Source organism: Pistacia vera, unplaced genomic scaffold, assembly GCF_008641045.1.
Source record: "Pistacia vera cultivar Batoury unplaced genomic scaffold, PisVer_v2 Contig625, whole genome shotgun sequence".
NCBI lineage: Eukaryota > Viridiplantae > Streptophyta > Magnoliopsida > Sapindales > Anacardiaceae > Pistacia > Pistacia vera.
The window spans coordinates 411847-434690 of NW_022196474.1; the positions used below are offsets into that span (position 1 = coordinate 411847).

The following is a 22844-nucleotide window of genomic DNA, read 5'->3' on the forward strand; positions in this document are numbered from 1 at the left end:
CCAATCCTAAAACTTCAGTGAAAATTATCCGTATCGTAGCATTATTCATCCTAAGAATTGATTGAAGTTTATCATACTAATTTTTTTTTACTTATTTTAACTTGTGTGGTAAAAGTTACTAAGGTTGATTAAATTACATTTTTATCCCTATCATAAGGCTTGAGAACTATCTTATCCTTGTTTTCAATTGGTTTTAAGCTAATTATATTCATGTTGAATTTGTGTAGACAAATATATAACTGTTTAGATTAAAGGGTCTCAACTTGTGTAGACAAATATATAACTGTTTAGATTAAAGGGTCTCAACTTCTAGACTCGTATAATAGTAAGATAAATTAAATAGGTTATGTAACTTGTTTATAACGCAATTAATTGTTTATGATACAAAAATTAATTAAGATACAGTTAAAGCATGAGTAACAAACAAGTTAATTGAATTAAACGTTTTGATAAACAACTTAAATGAGCTAAACATATTATAAATGCATTAAATAAGTTATTAAATGGGTTAAGTCATATTGCGACATAAATATAAAAGATTATTAAATGGGTTACATTGATCATAGTCATGCCTATTTTTTTTTTTTTTTTTTTTTTTTTGGGTATTCAAGGGTGTTTAGATTAACTTGCGTGTACTTCGACTATTCTCTTGATGTCATAAGTTAACGGTAAGATAAGTCTCTAATGATTACCCTTTATTAGTAGTTGTGAAGATTCAGACTAGATATATAGGTAGAGGTGTTCAAAAGAACTGATTAGAACCGGAATCAGCGGGTACCAAGGGTTTAGTTCCGGTTCTTACCCAGAACTGGCCGTCAACGGGTAGGTTCTGGTTCCAAATTTTTGGAACCGGAACTGGGAACCGAGATTAATATGACATAAAATTAAATAGTGAGAGATTAGTAAAAACTTTTGTAGAAAAAGTAATGTGAATACAATTATATTTATATTTAATAATATTTAAAATAAGTTGGTTTGACTTTTGAGAATCTACCGTTACCAAGTAATGGAGATAGGTTTTTAAGAGTTTTTTGTCATTTTAAAAACTTTTGGGGGGTAATGAATTTTACAGGGTACCCGGAACTAGAACCGTTGTCATAGGTTCTGGTTCTGGGTACCTAGGAACCAGAACCGTCAATTCCAATTTCGATTTCAAATTTCAAGGAATCGTTGATTCTGGTTCCCGTTCCTTCAAAAAATGCAAGGTATCCGGAACCAAACACCCTTATATATCGATCGGTTCACTAAAAAATCATAACTACTTTATTTTTGCCCCTAATTTCAATAGGTAATGACGTCACCCCATTCTTGGTTAACTAAGGTCATACTTTAAAAAATTGGGTTATTTTGTTAGTTTTTCAAACTAAAGGGGTAAAATAGTCATTCAGTTTAAAACTTAAACTCAAAATTCAGAGCAACTTCTCTGCGTTTACAGGGGTAAATGATTAAAAGGCCATATTGACCTTGGATTTAATTAAAAGGTCATGTAGTTTTTTCAGTCTTTACTAAAAAGCCTTATTTTTTTATTAAGACAAGTTAATAACAATTAAACACTAATCATAGGTTAATTAAGATTAATGAAGGTATTGAGTAATCTTTCAAAAATTATATTTTGTCCCCAAAAACCTAAAATTGTTGCATTTTAACACAAACCCAAATCAAAGAAATTGCGCCCCTCCATCCCGCCATTACCATTGGAACAGCCCACCTGTTGTTGTTTGTTCTTAGCAAAACTGAAGCCCCTCCTCCTCCTCCTTTACATCTTCTTCTTCCTCTGCCATTAACATCTTCTTCTTCAGTTTAATTGGGTTTTCTTTTCAAGTTGGTTGTGATTACTGTACTTGTCATTGCAGAGTCTGCAGATAATTGCATAAAGACGGTAAATTTTTTTCTTAACTACTCAGATAGTTTGTCCCTTTTATACAAGTCTTTCGATTTTTCCTGTTTGAAATGTTTTGAAACTCTCACTCTCTTCCAGATGTTTCATAATTGCAAAGTTGCTTGTGTGCTTCCTCACATAGCTGATTGTGCAAAGAATGATCGTAATGCAGTGCTCCGTGTAAGGTATGACTACTCTTCTTGAATTGATGATGCAATTTTATGTTGTTGTTCAAATCATCTTTTTTTTGGATTGTAGGTGTTGAGAATATGCCCTGTTGATATTAGAACATTGGCCTAATGCTCTAGAAATACAACGATCTGCTGATCTATACGAAGATTTTATTAGGTGTTGTGTTGCCGATGAAATGAGTGAGGTATTTTGATTGGAAATTTCATTTTCCTTTTCTCTTTTTCCAAAATGTTTGGAGACCTGCATCTGGTCTCTGCGTGCTTTCTTAAACTGTCTATATTGTTGATGCTTGATTTTAACACTAACTACTCACACGTGTGAAATGCTAAAAGAACTTAGAAGTCATACGTGATATGAGGGGGGTTGAATTAAATAAGGGGTGAAGAATAGTATTTAAAGTGGTTTGGATGCTCAAAAGCAAATCCTATATCCACTGATATTGTATTAATAAGTGAAATCAGGTCGCGTTCAGCGAGCTGAGTTACAGTTTGAGTGAGAATACAAGAGAGAGAAAGAGAGAGAGAGAGAGAGAGAGCTATTTCAGCGTAAAATCAGCTAATCCCTTAAAATGAGAGGGAAGTCCTCTATTTATAGTGGGAGAGTTCAAGTTAATGATTATAAAAGTTGCAAGTGTGTAGGCGCTGCGCAAATCCTTCCTTTGTGTCCCATTGGTCACCTGCCCGAGGGATTTCCTCGATCAAAGCAGGGCTTTGACACGTGGGCGATCTCTAGCCCCTTGTTGGCATGGCGCTCACCTACTGCACTGACAGGAGCCATGCCACTTGCGCTAGGCGCAACGTGGCCGCACCTGGATGGTACAGAACCCTCTGAGCTCTGACTAACCTTTGTTGACGAGGCTCCACGTCAATTTTACCTTTTTAGGCATTACATATATAATTGACTAAAACACTTCATATCATGTTCTTTTTCCTTTTTCTCTATGTTGCCAGCAATATTGGTAAGGCCATAGTTTAAAGGGATTTTGGTTTTGACAGATAATAAACGAAGAGGATGGTGGGATGCATAGGCAACATGCTTCTCCTTCTCTTCGTGATAGAGGTGGAAAAATGTCATTTACCTCTCATGTATCAGCTTCTTCCAACCTTCGTGGGTACGAAACTTCTACCATGGTTGTAATGGATATAAGTTCGAGTTTATTTTCTGGGACCTCTCTCTCGTCTGGACTTCTTTTGTCACAGACGATGTCCCTAAATAAAGGTTCTGAACGTAGTCTGGAAAGTGTTCTGCATGCAAGCAAACAAAAAGCCACCGCAATTGAAAGCATGCTTAGAGGTTTGGAAATATCTGAGAAACAGAATCCTTCTGGCCCTCCTATCTTTACTTCACCAATTAGTCGCTGATTTGCCTTTTCGAACATCTCCTGCAACTCCATAGCCTGTCGCTTTCTCTTTAGGTTCATCTTTGCCCACATCTTCACCTCTCCATTTCTCTAATAGGTCAGCTGAGTTGCAGCACCAAGTTCCATATGTTATTGAGGAGACAACACCTTATGGGGAATCTTCATGTGTTTTGTTTTCAGCTCGTAAGGCACCCCTCTTTCTCTCTGATTCATTGCAAAGGCATCCTTGTTCATCATGAACTGATGTTGCTGTAGTATCTCAACTATTTGCATGTGTTAAATCATGAATGTTATGTGTTTTCATATTTCATTACATTCATTTTATTTTGTTATGTAGGTGTTGAAACAGAAGAAACAAGCAAATGTACCTAGTTTAGGTTTTGGGGCACTAGTTTCTCCTGCGAGAGAGGTTTTACCAATTTATGTTTTACTTAGTAGATGAAACCAGCGTTTAGTAATGTTAAGTCATTCCATGATGCATTGGTGACAGATTGCCTGAATGATTAATGAGTTAGAGTGTAAACCATTTATCATTATTCACAACCAATTTTGAAGCAGCAAAGGGAGGAAGAAAGGAAGGCATCTAAAGCTAGTGGAGATACAAAAGCATGGAATAGATTTAGCTGTGTTTTTTGGGCAGCAGAAAGTGTATTTAGTTAGAAAGGGTTGGCAGGATCCATGGAATCCTTAGAGTCGGGACTAAAAGTGTATTTAGTTGAGACAAAATGCATGTTTTGGTGGGTAGTTATTTTGGGAACTGCTAGAACTGCTGGAACTATCATTTTCCAGATTTCTTTATTGTATTTGCTTCCTATTAATCAAAATAATTTCCTGAGTTTTTCTCTTAATTGATTGTTTGGTGAGTGAGGATCTTAGTTGACAGATTTCTAGGCTGCTATTTTATTAGTTTTTCTCTTAATTTGTTGAACACTTATTAGTGAATCAGAAAACAATTTTAATGGTTTTGATGAGTACTTTATATGAGATTATCAAATTAGCCTTAGTCGCTTAAGCGATGTGGGTTATCGCTTAAGCGATCAAGGCTTATCTATACTGGATCTCTTAAGCGAGAGTTGACAACGCTTAAGCGATCGTGTACTTAAGGATTATTTAGACACAAATTAGACTTAGTCGCTTAAACGATGTGGGTTATTGCTTAAGCAGTCAAGGCTTATATATGCTAGATCGCTTAAGCGGGAGCTGCATCGCTTAAGTGATCATGTACTTGAGGATAATTTAGACCCAAATTAACTTTGGTCGCTTAAGCGATGTGGGCTATCGCTTAAGTGATCAAGACTTATCTGTATAGGATTGCTTAAGCGAAAACTGACATCTCTTAAGCGATCTTGAATTTGAGAAGGAATAGTCAAGTACAAAGAAAATTGGCTTTGGTCGCTTAAGTGACGTAGGCTATCGCTTAAGCAATCATGGCTTATCTATATAGGATAACTTAAGTGACAGCTGACATCGCTTAAGCGATCAAGTGCAATTTGCTTTTGTACTTAAAATAATCATTCTCAAATACACAATCGCTTAAGCGATCCAATATAATTAAGCTGTGATCGCTTAAGCAAAAGCCTACATTGCTTAATCGACCAAGGCCAATTTGCTTCTTTTCTCCTCAATCTTTGGATATTGTGAATGTTTGAGTGAAAAATTATATTCCGTAATGTGGGAAATGAAATACGTTTTTCTTGGTGTGCTGTCGTAGGCAACCAAGATTAAAAACCTTCCTAACCTAACTACTGAATTGTAAATAGGGTAAGCAAGGGTCGATCCCACGAAGAGTGTCTAGCCGAATTTTCGATGATGTGAATAAGGTTGGGGGTTTTGAGTAAAACATAAAACAATCTTACCCAAAAACAAAAAAAAAACAAAAAAAAATTCAATTCGAAATCAATTAATATAACGAAACTTGGTCTCCGTCAACATCCACCATCGAAATCTTACAACTGATCACTGATGCAAAATTAAATCAATTCTTACTTTGAATATTCACCATTGGAACTATTTTCCTATCTCTCCTTAATTGTCATTAATTATGAAACAAACGATCTTAATTAATCTTACCATTAAACAACCCTAGACAAGCGCTAAAGATTTAATCTAATAGCAGTCTTAAGAATTAGAGAGATCGATGAAGCTAAACAACAAAAACTCAAGCGGTTGTATTTAATTTAGTCGAGTGTTTCTCTTAAGATTACTAATTCCTAACGCAGCAAATTAATAACCCTAATTGCTTCACAAGTTAGAGTGATCAAACAATTACGGATTTGATATCTAACTTAGTAGTAGATTGTAACAAATAATAACCTAGTAGACCTCCTAGAAATTAAATGAAACAATCATTAAAATAAGCATAGAAGAACATCCAATACTCAAAGCATAAAATTGAACACTGAAATTAAACGGATTAGATCTCACAGTTATTGATTCTGAGGCCTCCTTTTCCTTCGACCAAGTTATAAAAATTAGCCTCTCATGGCCATCACGAAAATTCCAAAGGAAAAGTTACAGAGAAGACTAGAGAGAGGCATGTGTTTAATGTCTCGTAATCCCTACTCTGATCTCTCTTTTAAAAATATCTAAATTCGAATTCGAATTCTACTCAATCTCCTCAAAATATTCTAATATCCTAAAGTAACATTTATCCTAATCTGATTAATTGGAAATAAAATAATAAAGTCCTAAGATAAAATAGGAAAGTAGTGTTTTCCAGCTGTAATTTGCTTGCAATAGGTCTTTAAACTTCTTGTAATAATCTGCCCATTTGAATTGCATGACAAGGCGGAATGTTCTAGAACATCGGCAGTGCAGGTGTGTCAACTTCAAGCTCGATTACAACCTTGATGCAGCGAGTATCTCTTCAAACTCAAAACATGAAAGTTGTAGATCTCTTTCTTAACGTTCCACAGCATTTTTAATCATCTCAATCGGAGCTCGGACGAGAGAGTTATGCACAGATTACGAAACAATATTGAAACTGTCCGAATTCACTTAATTAGTTCCGTTTTGCAATTAACGCCTCCATTTGCATCCTAAATCAAAATAGAATAATAATGAGTACATTTAGTCAACAAATACGTATAAAAGACTAAACGTTAAGGGGGGTAAATATGACATTTTGCATTATCATCATTTCTACTAACATGTCACACTAGTGTGCTATGACATTCCTCCATGTATTGTAGGGTTGTTAGTCACATATCATAGTTGTTATATTTTGATGTTGTCAACATCCAAGGTTTAAATTAACATTAAGGGTACGTTTGGTTCAAGGAATGTTATATTACTGAGAAATGTTGTATTACTGGAAAGATAGATTACTAGGGAATCTTTAGAGAAATGCATTTGGTCGGTTGAAATAAATTGGTAGGTATGTTATAATAATTTGTTTAGTTGGGAGGATAAATGAGTGGGTATGTTATGTAGAGTACTAAATTGCCCTCTTTTTTAAATAATAATATAATATTATTTTTATTATTATTTTTTAAATTATTTCCTTTAACCCCCTATATTTGAAATTTTACTAAAACACCCCAACCATATACAACTTTAATTTGTAGCAAAATCACCTCCACTCACCCCAAGCCACCGCCGACAGCCAGCCAGCCACCACCACCGACAGCCACCATAATGGTGCACGACTGGTTGGATCTGGCTAATCGTGTGTCGATAAGGCCTAATCCGACCAGATCTAGCCGTGAATATGGTGGCCGTGAATATGGTCGTTTCACGGCTAGATCTGGCTATGAATATAGCTGTTTCACGGCCAAAGATATGGCTGTGAAACTGCCACAGATCTGGGCGTGAAAAGGCCAAATCTTTGGTCATGAAACAGCAACCATTTTACGATCAAAGATCTGGCCTTTTCACGGCCATATCTGGTCGTTTCCGGCCATGGATCACAAATCCATGGCCAGAAACGTCTTTATCGGCACATGACCAACAAGATCCTGTCGGTCTTGTGCCGATATGACGACTTTTGCCAGGGCCAACAGTGGTGGCTAGCGGTCGGCAGTGGTCTTGGGTGGTTGGGGGTATTTTGTTAACTTTTAAACTTTTTTGTGACGGGAGTGTTTTAGCTAAATTCTCAAATGTAGGGGGTCTAGGTAATTGTTATTTGGTAGACATATGAGGGCAAATGTTCCGAAATGATAAAAGATTAAGGGCAAAATAGGGTCAAAATTAAGATTACCTCGGTAATCTTATATAACACCCACTGGGAAGGTAATCTGATTACTCCCAATATTACAAACAATAAACACTATTTACAATAAAAGATTACGTAATCTTTTATTACTTGACAACCAAATGAGGGAATCTTGAAAATTAAACAAAGATTACAGGATTAATCTTATATCACCCTAAACCAAACGCTACCTAATAATCTTCTTAAATGGCCTTAATATGTGTTGATGGAATTATGTTGTCAAATAATCCTTCTTAATTGGCCTTAATATGTGTTAATAACCAATGTTGTTTAAGTGATCAAGGCTAATTTGCTGCTTTTCTCCCAAATCTTGTAATGTTTTGAACTTCCCAAGTTAACATTAACGTTGCTTAATAAGGGGTTGTCAAATAATCCATATAAAAAAAAGATAGCTTAAGCAATGCAGCTCTGGCTTAAGCGATCTAGTATATATAAGTCTTGATCGCTTAAGCGATAGCCCATATCGCTTAAGTGACCAAGGCTAATTTGTGTCTAAACTTATCTTCAAGTATACGATCGCTTAAGCGATGTAGCTCTCGCTTAAGCGATGTAGCCCACATTGCTTAAGCGACCAAGACTAATTTGTATCTAAACTCATCCTCAAGTTCACAATTGCTCAAGCGATGCAACTCTTGCTTAAGCGATATCCGACGTCGCTTAAGCGACCAAGGCCAGTTTGTGTCTAAACTCATCCTTAAGTACATGATCGTTTAAGCGATACAACTTTTGCTTAAGCGATCTAGTATTTATACCTTGATCGCTTAAGCAATAGCCGACGTCGCTTAAGCGATCAAGGCTAATTTGTGTCTAAACTCACCCTCAAGTACACGATCACTTAAGCAATGCAGCTCTTGCTTAAACGATCTAGTATTTATGCCTTAATCACTTAAGCGATAATTGACGTCGCTTAAGCTACCAATGCCAATTTGTGTCAAAATAATCGTAATCTCTTAAGCGATGTCAACTCTCGCTTAAGCGAGCCTACACAGATTAGCCTTGAGTGAGCGGTTCCGGGTACCCTACATTTTTCGGGGGAACTGGAACCGGAACCGCATAGTACAGGTTCACAAAAAATGGAACCGGAACTGGAACCGCACAGTGCAAGTTCTTAAATTCAGGGAATCGAACCTAAAATGCAGGTTCTGGTTCCTTTCTCGTGTACCCTTGAAAAAGTCAATTACCCCCTTATTATTTTCAAAAATGACAAAAATACCTAAAAAGTTTACAAATACACCCCTGAAAAATTTTGATTACTCATTTATTTGTGTCCAATGAGACTCATAAATCCTCTAATATTTAGGCAACACTTGAATTCAATCAATTCATCACAATTCACATAAAATTCCTCAATCAAAACCAAAACACAACCAATTAATTAAACAATTATACTATAAATCTATAATTTAATATTATAATTAATTAAATTTCTAATCATTTAATTAAATATTGCACTAATGTTCTATAATGTAATGTTATAATTAATTAAATTTCTAATGTTTATAATGTAATGTTATAAATTTATAATTAATTAAGTAATCATTTAACTATGTAATGTTATAATTAATTAAGCAATTAGAATATAATGTAATGTTATTATTAATTATAATGTAATATTTTAATTAATTAAATTTCCAATCATTTAATTAAGTATTATACTAATGTTTATAATAGAGTATTATAATTAATTAAGTAATCATTTGTTTATAACATAATGTTATAATTAATTAAGTAATCGTATTATAAATTTATAATGTAATGCTATAATTAATTAAGTTTCTAATCATTTAATTAGGGTATTGTGCTAATGTAGTAAATTACTAATGTTTATAATATAATGTCATAATTAATTAAATAATCATTTAATTATGTAATGTTATAATTAATTATGTGATCATACTATAATATAATGTTATAATGAATTAAGTAATCATGCTATAAATATTTAATGTAATATTATAATTAATTAAATTTCTAATAATTTAATTAAATATTGTACTAATGTTTATAATGAAATGTTATAATTAATTAAATAATCATTTAACTATAATGTAATGTTATAATTAATTAAGTAATCATTAAACTAGTAATGTATTAATGTTTATCAATTTATCATATATAATTAATTAATTACTAATTTACTACAGATATACTTAGAACTTGATAATTGAAGTAAATAACTAAATATTTATTATTATTCAATCAAATATATTATTTTATTCAAAAATAATTCTTTTAATAACTTTAAAACACTTTTAATTGATCATAATTCCAATTATACACTTAATTAATCAAAACTTTAATATCAATATATTATAATATATTAATGTTTTTTATATGGTGTAATTTATATGTAATAAGTATAATTATATATTTATTTAATTAGGTTATTCTAAAATTTTAACTTTTTTCATTTAAATTTTTTTAAATGTAAAATTACAATAGACCCCCCATTCTTCACAGATATTTCATTTCAGTCCAGGTTCCAAAACAGGGTACCCACCGTAGGTTCCAAACTGGGTAACCGCTGCAGGTTCTTTTTTCTAGGTTCCGGTTCCTCCACATGTAGGAACCAGAACTGGAACCGGAATCGGAACCGCACAGTGTCGGTTCCAAAAAAATAGAACCGGAATCTACCCGCACAGTGTCGGTTCCGGGTAGGTTCCGGCTCCAGTTCTGGTTCCACCTGTATAGTGTCGGTTCCGGGTAGGTTCTAGTTCCTGTTTTGGTTCCACCCGCTATCCGTGCTCAAAATCATCCTTACTATCATCTATTTAAACTTCAAACAAAAAGATATCCAATTATCAACAAATTGGCCTTGGCAACTGGTAAAACAGTAGCCTAAAAATCTGTCAACCAAGATCATCACTCCAAACAATCAATTAAGAGAAAAACTAAGGAAATTTCATTGATTAACAGGAAGTAAATACAATCAAGAAATCTGGAAAATGATAGTTCCAACAGTTCTAGCAATCCCCAAAATAACAACCTACCAAAACAAGCCAATTTTGTCTCAAACTAAATACACTTTCAGTTCCTACTCTAAAGATTCCATGGATACTGCCAACCCTTTCTAACTAAATGCACTTTCTGCTGCTCAAAAAACACAGCCAAATCTATTTCCAGTTCCTCCAGCAACCCCACCAAAAGCTGATCCTTGTTGGCTGCTAAAACCTCCAAATCCACCACCACCTACAAATGTTTACATATGACAATTATCAGCAAAACCACCTCACCTTCACAAGGACTTAACCCAAAACAAGGGAAGATCAATATAAAAACTGAGAAAATTAATACAGACACAAATACAGAAACAAAAAAGACATTCAATACCATCCTCCATGTTGTCATGGATTTCAGTTTCTTATCAAGCTTTCTTTTTCTTCTCTGCAATTTCTGCAACATAGACAACTGCTGCTTATACACCAACTGAAACAATGTAAAGAACTCCTCTGTGAATGGATTCCCAGCTTCCTTAAACTTCTTTAGCTCCTCCAACGTCTTGACATACCTTTCCTCATCAACCCAATCCTGTAATCCCATTTCTTCCTCAAATTGCTTAATGGCAAGCTTAATAAATTAATTGGCTGTTTCAAGCACGCTTAAGGCAATTCTCAAAAACAGTGCAAAAATCTAAGATCTGGATGCTACTCTCAAAGTACTCTTCAACCAAATTAAACAATTCTTGATTATTCCATTTATCTTTCTTGCATTCTAGAATTACTTTGGCCACTTCTTGGTTCATATCAAGAAGACATCCAATGACTTCTTTGAGTGAGTCAAAAGACAAGGAACGAACCTCAACACCGGTAGAAAGTGAGCTCCTAACACGGCTGATACGTTCATGAATAATATTATCAAAGGATTGCAAGTCCGGATCAAGTGTACAAGCGGCCTCATATGAGCTAAGATCGGCTGAGAATTGAGAATCAATGTTCATTTGGAGGGCTGGTGGTGTTGCATCACTACCTTTCTTCTTGCTAGATTGTCCTCCCATCATGGTGATCCAATTGATTACAAAGGAAAAACCCAGAATTGTATTTTAGGAACCTATTATTGCAGCTTTACTATGAAAAAGAATGGTATGCAAGCTTGGGGTACTGAATATTTTAGCTTAAAAAACCCTAGAAAACTAAGATCTTCAGAATCGAAACGGCAATCCTTTAATTTGACTAAGATGACAAAGATGTTTATAATAAAGAAAGAGTACAGAATGTCAAAACCAAGCTGAACCAATAAATTAAAGCTGAACCAAATTGCACCAACCACTACTCTACGAAATCGAGTCAAACTTAGATCCAAATGAAAAACCCAAAATCAATATGTAAACTTTAATTGAGAGAAATTTTGTTGAACTTAAAAGTACTTGAATTTTAATCGAACTCAATAAGATAAGACGACTTTACTCTCACTTGGATCCTCCGCAAAAAGTAAACAAGCTGAAATATGAGCTAAACCCCACAACCAAGCTCTCTTTCGATATAATTGAAAATGCGACAACAGATATTTGATAATGTATAATAATGTGTTATCAAAACCCTTTAGTAACTGTAATAACACCGGAATTCACATCCGGGTAACATAGCATTCCCCTTTAACAATTAGTTTCAATTAAAGCGAACAACTTTACACAAAACTAAAAATCAACCCTTAATTCGTATCGAAATTCTCATCCTGGTACAAAAGAATTCACATTTAACAAATAATACTAAGGAACTTCCCATTAAAGCAAACACATTTAGTAAAAACTTAAAATCAAACACAATCAGGTACCTCAAAATTCATAGCTCAAAACTAAACATATACTGTAAATTCTCCAGAAGCAATCCGAGCAGACAACTCAGCCCTCCGTTTCTCTTCAAGAAGCCGCTCCACTCTCTTCACTGCACCATCTCCCGGCTCAGGCTCCCTCCNCAACAGTACATGCATCAGCTACCCAGTTTTCATCACTCATATATCTCTTTGTTTCAAGGTCTCTTCATCCGTTTGGTCGAATAGCATATATTCTTGAGAATTATTGCCTCAACATGTTGTGGGGTGGACTTCTGCTTGTCCCTCACAAATTCTCAATATGCAGAACCCATGACATCAAATGTTGATCCACTTCTGTCGTAGCTAGCGTGGCAAATTTATGGGTTATTTGACATATTTGAGGAGCTGGAATTCATTCTAACAGATAATGTTTCATAATACAAACCCTTTAAAGCAATTTGGTCAGCCATTGATTTATTTATAAATATTTGTATGAATTAAGTTGAATCTTGATAAGATTGACTTATTATTCCTTCTTCTTAATTTGTTAGGTCTGTTTGATATTTAGAGCAGCAGTTGTCGTGTTTTTATTTGCAAGATATGGTGGAACAATTGTTGTGGCGATAAAATGAGCTTCCTTTAAAATATTTTTGAGACACTTTAAACTTCAATTCTACGTATTACAGCAATATAACACTTGACCTCTGGTTTACTTCCACAATTTGAGCTTAAATACTGAAATATTTAGGGGTAGATGGGCCTCGGTACCCGCCCAAATTCAAAGGAATCGGAATCGGAATCGGAATTGGAATAGGCCGGTTCCTTAGATTTGCAACCGAAACCAGAATCGATTGGTTCCTACATCCTAGAAGCCAAATTGGACCCTAGTACATAGGTTCCAGTTTGGGTTCTGGATACCTAGGTTAATTTTTTTACAGCCAACTTTTTAAAAAATAACAAATAAACCCTCTAAAAATGACAAACCTCTAAAAATGACAAGTACACCCTCAATAATTTATAAAAATTATAATTCAGTCTCGATTATCGGATCTCGATTTTAGTTCCAGTTCTGGTTCTTGCAGGGGTGAAATCAAAATCAGAAACGATTGATTCTTGATTTCTAGAATCGGAACCTACCCTATGAGGGTTAGTTCCTAATAGGAACTGGAACCAAAACCACAAGTATCCGTCGGTTCCAATTTTGGCCAGTTCTTTTGTTAACCCCAAGAAATATACGCCATAAAATTCCAAATTATTCAAGAAAAGTGCCAAAGATCCATTGATGACAGAGACCAGCTTACAATAGTTGTTAATTTATGAAAGGGACCTGTGAAAACTGAGTCAGCATGTCTTTCATTTGAGCTGGCTTTTAGGTACTCCATTTATTTAATTAATTAGGTGACTGCATTTTAGGAACTTGTTGTTCTGTCCAATGTCCATGAAAACGTCAACAAAATTGATAATTAGAATTTGTTAAAATGAGAAACATGTGTTTGCGGTGATTGATTGAATTTCTGGTCCACACGGCAGGATAAGGCTGAGGCAGCAAAATTTATTAATAAATAGACTATACGCCTACTGGATATATACGAATATCAGTCTGAAGTGTAATTGAAGAATTCAAATCAGCCTATGCATCAATGTTGCTTTTCAATTTCCTTCTACTTGCCCCTTAAACATGGAATATCCGCGGGTATAATGAAGAAGTTAACCTTAAAATAACCTTCATCTTCAAGCACCTAATATTAGAATACAATAATACTCAGCAGGATTTCCCGAAACTCTCGTCTTTCAATTCATTATTTTCATTAACAAATAACAAACACTATTATAGAATTTTTTAATTGTTTACTCATTGAATAAATCATTAAGGCAAACTAAATGTTCATGGGATTATCAAGGATCTATATTACCAGCCGACAATCCAAAATTTACAAAAGCATCTAAGAATACAAACACCAAGCATTTTAATTTCCAACATGTTCTCTATTGCTAATAGGGATGATTATTGGAGGATATATCAAATTATTAATTTCAAGACCTTAGAGGATTAGTCGAGATGTACGCAAACTGNAGTCGTAACACAATTTCTGGCCAGATTCCGGCGGTGGTCGCCGGAATCTGGCCGCGGGTGGTGGAGGTATTTTTGTCATTTAACAAACTTTTTATATATAAGGGTGTTTAGTTAAATTAGCAAACCTAGGGGGTTTTTTAGAAATTTTTAAAAAACTAAAATATCAAACTTCAAGGGCATTTTAGTCTTTTCATTGTTAACAAACAGAAATCATTAACAGCACATGACAGAAAGTATTTGTTTGTCGTTTTAAAACCTTTTAGGTATCAACTTATCGTTTCAGCAAATCTTAGGTATGCCCAGTTATTCGGCGAAAAAATAATAATTTTACTTCGAATGGCGAGCAGCTAAATCATAATGAGTTGCGCCCACCGTGTCAAATTGCATTATTACCCTTCTTAATTAAAATTTAAAAAAAAAAAAATTGTCATGCACATGGGCCTTTCTTTTTCAGCTTTCTTTAAGCCATATTATATAGAGGCTTTTTGTTTTTTATTTTGTTTGCCTCTATAGCCACATACGTGGGCCTTTTGGTTTTCTTTCTTCCATAAGCCACATATATGGACCCATTTTGTTTTTTCTATCTTACAAAACTACATGCATGGGCCTTTTTCTTTTTTAGCTTGATTTTTGTTAACAAGTTGCAATCATGCGGATCAGCGGATCTCTGTTTGATGGCTGTGAAGTTTATATGATGGAAGCTACTCCAGAGCGTTAAAACCATACATGTTTTGTGGCCTTAAAGAGAGAATGAGAAGCCACAGCAATAAATAGAGGAGATTTTACAATTTTTATTGGAGCACAGCAGATACTCATTGCTGTATCAGAGGAGGGCAACCAAAGGATTAATTACTGTAGCGCTGCGAATTACCAAGGGTGTTGACAGATTCCAATGTCTACAAATTATCCGATTTCTGTTCAAAGAATGTTCATCATTGACAAAAGCTCACCAATCCACTATTTGTCCTCTTCAATAATGCATATGGAAGTACATAGAAATTTATTATCTACAAACATAAGAGAACAACCAGAAAACAACAGAATAGATTAGCCTTCTGAACTCTAATTGGCCAGAGGAATTAATATAGCAGCCTTCCCCGGTATCCCAGATCAAACCACAAGCAACTCACCCAAACATCTGTTGTTCGCATTCCGGTGGCATCTACCCATTTCTCAATTCCAGTAATTCCTTGGCCTGTGATCTCATCAGCAACTAAATCCTTTCCAGTATTCTTCTCCAGTCCACCCAGTGATTTGGTCAAGGCTATAAACAAGCCCTAGTTTTACAAAGCCAGTCCATGATTATGGATAACAAAGCTAACGTTTCATAAAAACTTGATTAAACTTTAACAATAGAAGAATCTATCAGAAAATCTGTACCACCACATGACATGATTTACCTTTTTTTTTTTTTTTTTTAAATTTATAAGCCAATTTTATTTTCCCCCAACCAAATAATCAAAGAGAACAAACAATAAGCAAATGTCCTAGGGCGGGTCCTCAGCAATGCTTTCTCCACAGGCAAGCTTCATGATCTCTGGCATAAACATCCTCCTTCCAGTTACAACATATATCCACAAAACAATTGTATAATCCAGATCAATTTGAACAAGGCACGGTCTGTATATCTGTAATCCTGTTGACTCTTTGATTGAGCATGCATAATTGTAGGCTATTATTTGGATATGCAGAGGTAGTATTCCAACGATTTATACAAAAACAGAGCCCAAGAAACTAAAATTTGTAAGTGCACTACTGCGGTAGAAAACCATATGATGAAATCATCAAGCATTGTTGGCAGCAAAGACAAAGCCAACAAAATATGATAGATAGATAGATACTACTAGATAGAAGACCCAAGAGAAATAACTCTTGAGAAGCAGTTGGGAGACATGAGGAACATATATTCAACCAAAGATTGCACAAAAAAAGGTCTAAAGTGATTAAAAATCAATCCTAAATTCGAAAGGGCTTTACTACACTTATAACTCAATTTCACAAGCATTCTCTCACAACTCCTAAGTGGCAGCTCAAAATTCAAAATTTATTAATAAAAAACTAGAAGCTGCCATGTAAGGCTTGTGAGAGAGAGAGGTTTCTTAAGATTGTGTTGTGAGCTTATCTTTATTGAATTCGAAAGGATATTTAATCAAAAATCTCACAGAAGATGATCCACTATACTTGTATCATTCAACCAAAGATTGCATAAAATTAAAAATTTGTAAGTGACTAATTAGCTTATTATTGTAGAAGAAATGGGATTTGACATTAAAAGCTCAACTGCAAATCTGTAAAGATGCAGTAAGCTTAAATTTTTTTACTTGATACACCAGAGTGATCTAAACACACTCATCAATTTTGCCTACAAGCAATATAATTAGCCAAAGCAATCAAAGGTGAGGCTTTCTCCTGATCAAATCCAGACAATTGTTGTTGAGCTTCTCTATTCAACTTGTCGGCTAATTCCCTTGATTTTTCAAGCCCCAGCAACTTAGGATAAGTGACTTTATCAGCCACCAAATCTTTACCAGCAGTCTTTCCAAGTTCCTGAGATGACTTGGTCACATCAAGAATATCATCAACCACCTGAAACAACAACCCAATACACCGAGCAAAAGTTCTTAGCTTTTCAACTTCATCATCACTTCCACCTCCCAATATTGCTCCGAGAACCACTGATCCTTCCAGTAATGCAGCTGTCTTGTGTTGATGAATAAATTCAAGATGATCTAAACCCACGTCTTTTAAACCTTCAGAGTTTATATCCACAACTTGACCGGCAACAAGACCCTCAGTACCAATTGATTTCGCTAATTCTCCAACTGCTTTAACCAACCTCGAAGGCGGAATGCCAACCGTAGAAACAGCCATGTGTTCAAACGCAAAGGCAAGAAGTGCATCACCGGCCAAAACCGCGACGTCTTCGCCGAAAACTTTGTGGTTTGTGGGTTTGCCGCGACGAAGGTCGTCGTTATCCATGCAAGGTAAATCATCATGAATTAAAGACATGGTGTGAATCATTTCAACAGCGCAAGCGGCCGGCATGGCTATGGACTCATTACCACCAACTAGTTCACAAGCAGCGATGCAGAGCACCGGTCTCACGCGCTTGCCACCCGCAAGTAGAGAATACCTCATAGCTTCGTGGATTTTTTTGGGGTCACGGATTGAAACAGCGGCGTCAAGGGCCTGGTTAACAGAATTACCTTTCTGAAGCATATAAGACTTGAAATCGAAAGCGGGTTTTGGGTTTTCTTCTTCTTCCTGGAGAGTTTCTTGTTTGGTGAGAACAGCGCAAACTGAAAGGGATCTGTTTAATCTTGGCGAGACAAAGGATATGGGTAGGCATCTCAATTTTGGAGATGTAACTGGTATCTTTTTAAATGGATGAGATCTTGATCTGGTTGTTTGATTGAAGAGAGTGTAGCCATGAAACCAAGTGCCAAGATTCACAGAAGACATGTTGAAGAAAAATGAATTGAAGGATATACAGTAATGAAATTAGGAGAATCTGGTAAGGTGGAGAGCCCTTTATCTTGATTCCAGAGTCATAAACTGGATTTCCTAAATTCAGACAACCTGCCTAAATACGGTAGGAAGCAATGTAACTTATTTGCATTTTCGACACAAGTACATTTTGAATTTTTTATTTATATTTTATTTTTGTTGAAGCAGAAACGAAAGGAGAGACCCGGGTCTGGGTGGGTGTGAAGAGATAGGGATAGAAAGTATGTGTGTGTGAAAGGACGGTGAGACAAAAATTGAATTTTGGCTTTACATAAAAGTTACAACTACAACCAGTACAAAATAGCCATATATTTATTCTGATAATTAATTTAACAAAATAAAAGACATTTTACATACTTGTCACAAATCTGTTGGTTATAAGTGTCACAAAATCTTAAGGATGTTTTAGATTTGAAATCACCAACTTAATGCTCTCCATCAAGAACTCCACTTTTGACAACCCATTTAAGTAGACAAAGCAATACTGAGTTGGCTTATTAATTTATTGTATAAAAATAGGAAAATTCACCTAAGTCAATCTTTTCATACTACTGTACATATTAAAATAATAATATTGATGAGGGAAACTATGATAAAATTGTAATTACCAATAATAGCATATATATAATCTTGTTTAAGATCGATATATTTCACTTAATTTCATTTTTAACTTTTTAAAAAATAAATATGTTTTTGTTTTTCCTCGTTAACAAGAGTGCGATGGAAAATATTGTAATAAAAGAGAAGTTTCAGCCGTAAGGATGTATATAAATAATTAAAAAAAAAATAAAAAAAATAAAAAAAATCATATGTTTTTGTTAAAAGAAGTTGAAGTTTATTTCCTTCAAATAAGTATTGAAAATGTTAATGCTCGGTGAAAGGATTCAAAGAGGTCTACTTCTAGAATCAGAAAAAAAACGTTTTTTGGAACAAAAACTGACACCTTCACATACACATGTTTAATAAGGCAGGCAGTTGACAAATACCACAGTGTTTTCCATGGTCTTTACTCATGATTCACGCTTTAAGACTACAGAATTTCAATTATTCGAATATATATACAGTATTCTATTTCTTCTCGAGATATTAATCACTGCAGTAACTGAATCGATCAGAAGTTATACCAACCAAGTTGGGTAGATACTAAAATGAGAATATTGAATGATTCAAGCCCAGTGAATAAGGAATAGAATCAAGAGATGCTGTATAAATTTCACACTACCATCTCAACCTTCTACCTATTATATTTTGAGGTCCAAAAACTCTGCTGGGACACCCATCTTTTTCTTTTTTCTTCTTCTAAGGCAATGTTATAGTCCTTTATTCTACAGTAGGCTGAAGATGAAGAACCCAGCCATTTGCAATCATTAGTAAATTATTCTCAGTGTCCCGTAATGGAAAAAGTAATAAATGGGATGGACATATCATCTTATTGTCTGTCTCATATGTATAGGTTTTAAAACCAACAATCATGATAGCGAAAGAATATGTAAATGCATATGGGTTTATTAGAGGAACACACCCATTATTATGGTTAGGTATTCTGTAGGGAGGACCATGTAGATCAAGAGAGAGATAGCGTACCAAGGAAAAAGAAGCTCCCGTAATATGAGAATGTAGTTGTTATAAACCTCTGGTACTCAAATGTGTTTGAAGATACAAACTGGGATCTGCAATTCATGGTTTCCACTCCTTTGAATTAGAACAAAACAAATTGGGATTGACTGTCTATCAGCAATCAACTAGAAGCCAATAATTTCCATCAGTCTGTTGGAAAATGTAATATGACACTTAAGATCCTCCTAACAAATTATGGTATCTCTAAAATTGAGCACCATCAATGTCATACATCAAGCTAAAACATGGCCCATTTAATCCCTTGATGGACCATTCGAGTTCAACATCGCAATATTTTTCTCATTTATTCTATACGTAGGAGAATAATGTCAAGTTCAAATTGGGAAAATTATGGGAACTGCCCCTACAGTTTGCTTAATTATCACTTATATATAACTAAGCACAAACCATCCATAGACCCTAATACCCTCTGTTACCTTTCGAGAAAATATTGACTTTTCTATGCAATAACCAAATTGCCTACTTTAAGAGTTTAGTTAATTAATCTAATGAATGTTCCCATCCCGTGTACCCCTATTCAAGAAAGTTATCAAGAGAGGAAAAACAAAATTAAAACCCTAAATGCAACATCATCACACTAAATCAAATGATGACTAAGAAATCTTCAAATTCATTTTCTAGAGTTATAAGTAATAAAATTAAGTGTTCAACAACAGAGAAAATGAGTTTAGAGTAAATATGATATCTATTGAATAATCTAGACGGTGAATAATCTTATATTTTATATGAGTTCTCCTCCTTTTATAGGCACATTTGCCTTGGAGAGAAAATTTTTGAAAATGAGTTGCAAATTAGTAATTCTACTCTCACATTTTGTACCTTTTCTTGCTAGCTAATCCATCCTTGCCATGCCAGCTTTCCTTCTTCTGAATCAGCTTTCTCCACTCAAGCTTTTCTTAGCTAACCTCAACAGATTCTCTTTGAGTCTGAACCCACTTTCTTGACCCAACTTCTTAACAAAACTCAACTTCTACATTAAATCTCATCCCTTTTGACAAGACAAGTAAAAAGAAATATCCTAAAATAAGAAAAATACAAAGAATGACAAAGATAAATAACAAGATTCTAACATTAATGACTCAAAAATTCGAAAGAATATAAAGGCAAAGACCACAAAAATGACAAAAGACTACTTCAAAAAAAAAAACTTTTTTAACAGATTCTGAATTTGGTCTCTGTTTTTGTATATAATACAAAAAAGGACCTGCAAGTTAGCAATTTTTTGTATTATGTATAGATTCTAAATGCAGAATCTCTTAAAAGGTTTTAAGTAGTATCTTTTGTTTTTATATTTCCATGGCCTTTGACTTTATATTCTTTTAATGGTTTGAAGTTTCAATGACGCGTGTAGACTGAGACAAAGAAGAGAATTGTGGATGCAGTTAGAAGCGAACGTAGACCATTGACAAAAAGAAGGATTGTGTTGGAAATTGGAAAATACGAAGATGTTCTCTTGTTGAATTGGTGTGAATCAATCAACAAACATGGAGTACTTAAACGACTTTTTCCCACTCAAATAATCTTCAACTTTAAATATCACTTAATTCTCAAATTTATATTCTATACAAACAAAGAGCAAATTCAGGTTGTTGAAACTTAAAAGAAAAAAGACTAATAAATCTTTTGAGAATAGAATGTTAGATTTGGTAATGAAAATGATTAAATTGACTTAAAGAGAGAGTTATGTAAACCTAATCGCTTAATTATTGGTGATTGACGAGGTAATGAGAAATAGGTTGAAGGGTTTGAGAATATCATCGAGAAAGAGAATGATAATGTGAGATCACAACAATGTTAAGACTAAAAATAAAATATAAATTTAGAGATAAAATGGTATTAAAAAATTTAATGAATTATTAAACTATTAGCTGAGGAAAAAAAAAGTCAAGCTTACTATGAATGAATTCCTTAACTTGTACTACAAAACCAAAAATCTCATCAAAAGTTAATCCTATTTAGCACTTCTCATCTTAATTAATGTATGAATAAATCTATTTTTATAAAGACTTATAAAAATAAGCCTATAAAATGAAAAAAAAAATTAAAAAAATGAAAAAAGAGAAACCATGAAGATCAAAATGGGAATTATCTTTATATACTCTCGTTATATTTGTATTGTAAGAATATTACTTCTCTTATGTATTCTATTAATTAAAGCAGCTTCTTCTTTTTTTTAAAATAATAATTTTACTTCGAAGGCGAGCAGCTAAATCATAATAGTTGGGCCGACCTGTCAAATTACATTATTACCCTTCTTAATTAAATTAAAAAAAAAAAATTTGTCATACACAGGGCCTTTCTTTTTCAGCTTTCTTAAGGCATATTATGTAGAGGCTTTTTTTTTTTTTTTTTTTTTTTTATTTGCTCTATAGCCACATACGTGGGCTTTTGGTTTTCTTTCTTCCACAAGCCACATATATGGACCATTTTGTTTTTTCTATCTTACAAAACTACATGATGGGCCCTTTTTTTAGCTTGTTTTTGTTAACAAGTTGCAATCATGCGGATCAGCGGATCTCTGTTTGATGGCTGTGAAGTTTATATGATGGAAGCTACTCAGAGCGTTAAAACCATACATGTTTGTGGCCTTAAAGAGAGAATGAGAAGCCACAGCAATAAATAGAGGAGATTTTACAATTTTATTGGAGCACAGCAGATACTCATTGCTGTATCAGAGGAGGGCAACCAAAGGATTAATTACTGTAGCGCTGCGAATACCAAGGGTGTGACAGATCCAAGTCTACAAATTATCCGATTTCTGTTCAAAGAATGTTCATCATTGACAAAAGCTCACCAATCCACTATTTGTCCTCTTCCATAATGCATATGGAGAGTACATAGAAATATTATCTACAAACATAAGAGAACAACAGAAAAAACAAAATAGATAGCCTTTGAACTCAATTGGCCAGAGGAATTAATATGCAGCCTTCCCCGATCCCAGATCAAACCACAAGCAACTCACCAAATCTGTTGTTCCATTCCGTGGCTACTACCCATTTCTCAATTCCAGTAATTCCTTGGCCTGTGATCTCATAGAAATAAACTTTCCAGTATTCTCTCAGTCCACCCGTGATTTGGTCAAGGCAAAACAAGCCCTAGTTTTACAAAGCCATCCATGATTATGGATAACAAAGCTAAGTTTCATAAAAACTTGATTAAACTTTAACATAGAAGAATCTATCAGAAAATCTGTACCACCACATGACATGATTTACTTTTTTTTTTTTGT

General features: G+C 34.3%; 2 protein-coding genes across 4 annotated transcripts; both read right to left on the reverse strand.

Moving 5' to 3' along the window:
• Window positions 1–10563: 10563 nt before the first annotated feature.
• On the reverse strand, window positions 10564–12548 carry LOC116111096 (UPF0496 protein At2g18630-like). Of its 3 annotated transcripts, none has more exons than XM_031397304.1 (3): window positions 12415–12548; window positions 10975–11172; window positions 10564–10833 (listed from the first exon to the last, which is right to left on the reverse strand). In XM_031397304.1, exons 1-3 carry the CDS (start codon window positions 12424–12426, stop codon window positions 10684–10686), a joined length of 360 nt encoding a protein of 119 aa, XP_031253164.1. In that variant the 5' UTR covers window positions 12427–12548; the 3' UTR covers window positions 10564–10683. The 3 variants fall into 3 exon arrangements, 2 of the variants coding, with proteins under 2 accessions (XP_031253164.1, XP_031253163.1); XM_031397303.1 differs by lacking the exon at window positions 12415–12548 and adding an exon at window positions 11441–11871; XR_004124999.1 differs by lacking the exon at window positions 10975–11172.
• Window positions 12549–16675: 4127 nt separating this feature from the next.
• LOC116111078 (geranylgeranyl pyrophosphate synthase, chloroplastic-like) lies at window positions 16676–18463 on the reverse strand. Its single transcript, XM_031397279.1, has one exon. The coding sequence runs from the start codon at window positions 17927–17929 to the stop codon at window positions 16820–16822; it is 1110 nt and encodes a 369-aa protein (XP_031253139.1). The 5' UTR covers window positions 17930–18463; the 3' UTR covers window positions 16676–16819.
• Between the last annotated feature and the right edge of the window lie 4381 nt (window positions 18464–22844).

Excerpts from the sequence above, each read along its gene's own strand:
- LOC116111096 (XM_031397303.1), bottom strand. The coding sequence starts at position 11,641 with ATGATGGGAGGACAATCTAGCAAGAAGAAAGGTAGTGATGCAACACCA. Across the intron at positions 11,173-11,440 it reads CACTTTCTACCGGTGTTGAG|GATTGGGTTGATGAGGAAAG; the intron begins GTTCGTTCCTTG and ends ATGGGATTACAG. Across the intron at positions 10,834-10,974 it reads CCATGACAACATGGAGGATG|GTGGTGGTGGATTTGGAGGT; the intron begins GTATTGAATGTC and ends AAACATTTGTAG.
- LOC116111078 (XM_031397279.1), bottom strand. The coding sequence starts at position 17,929 with ATGTCTTCTGTGAATCTTGGCACTTGGTTTCATGGCTACACTCTCTTC.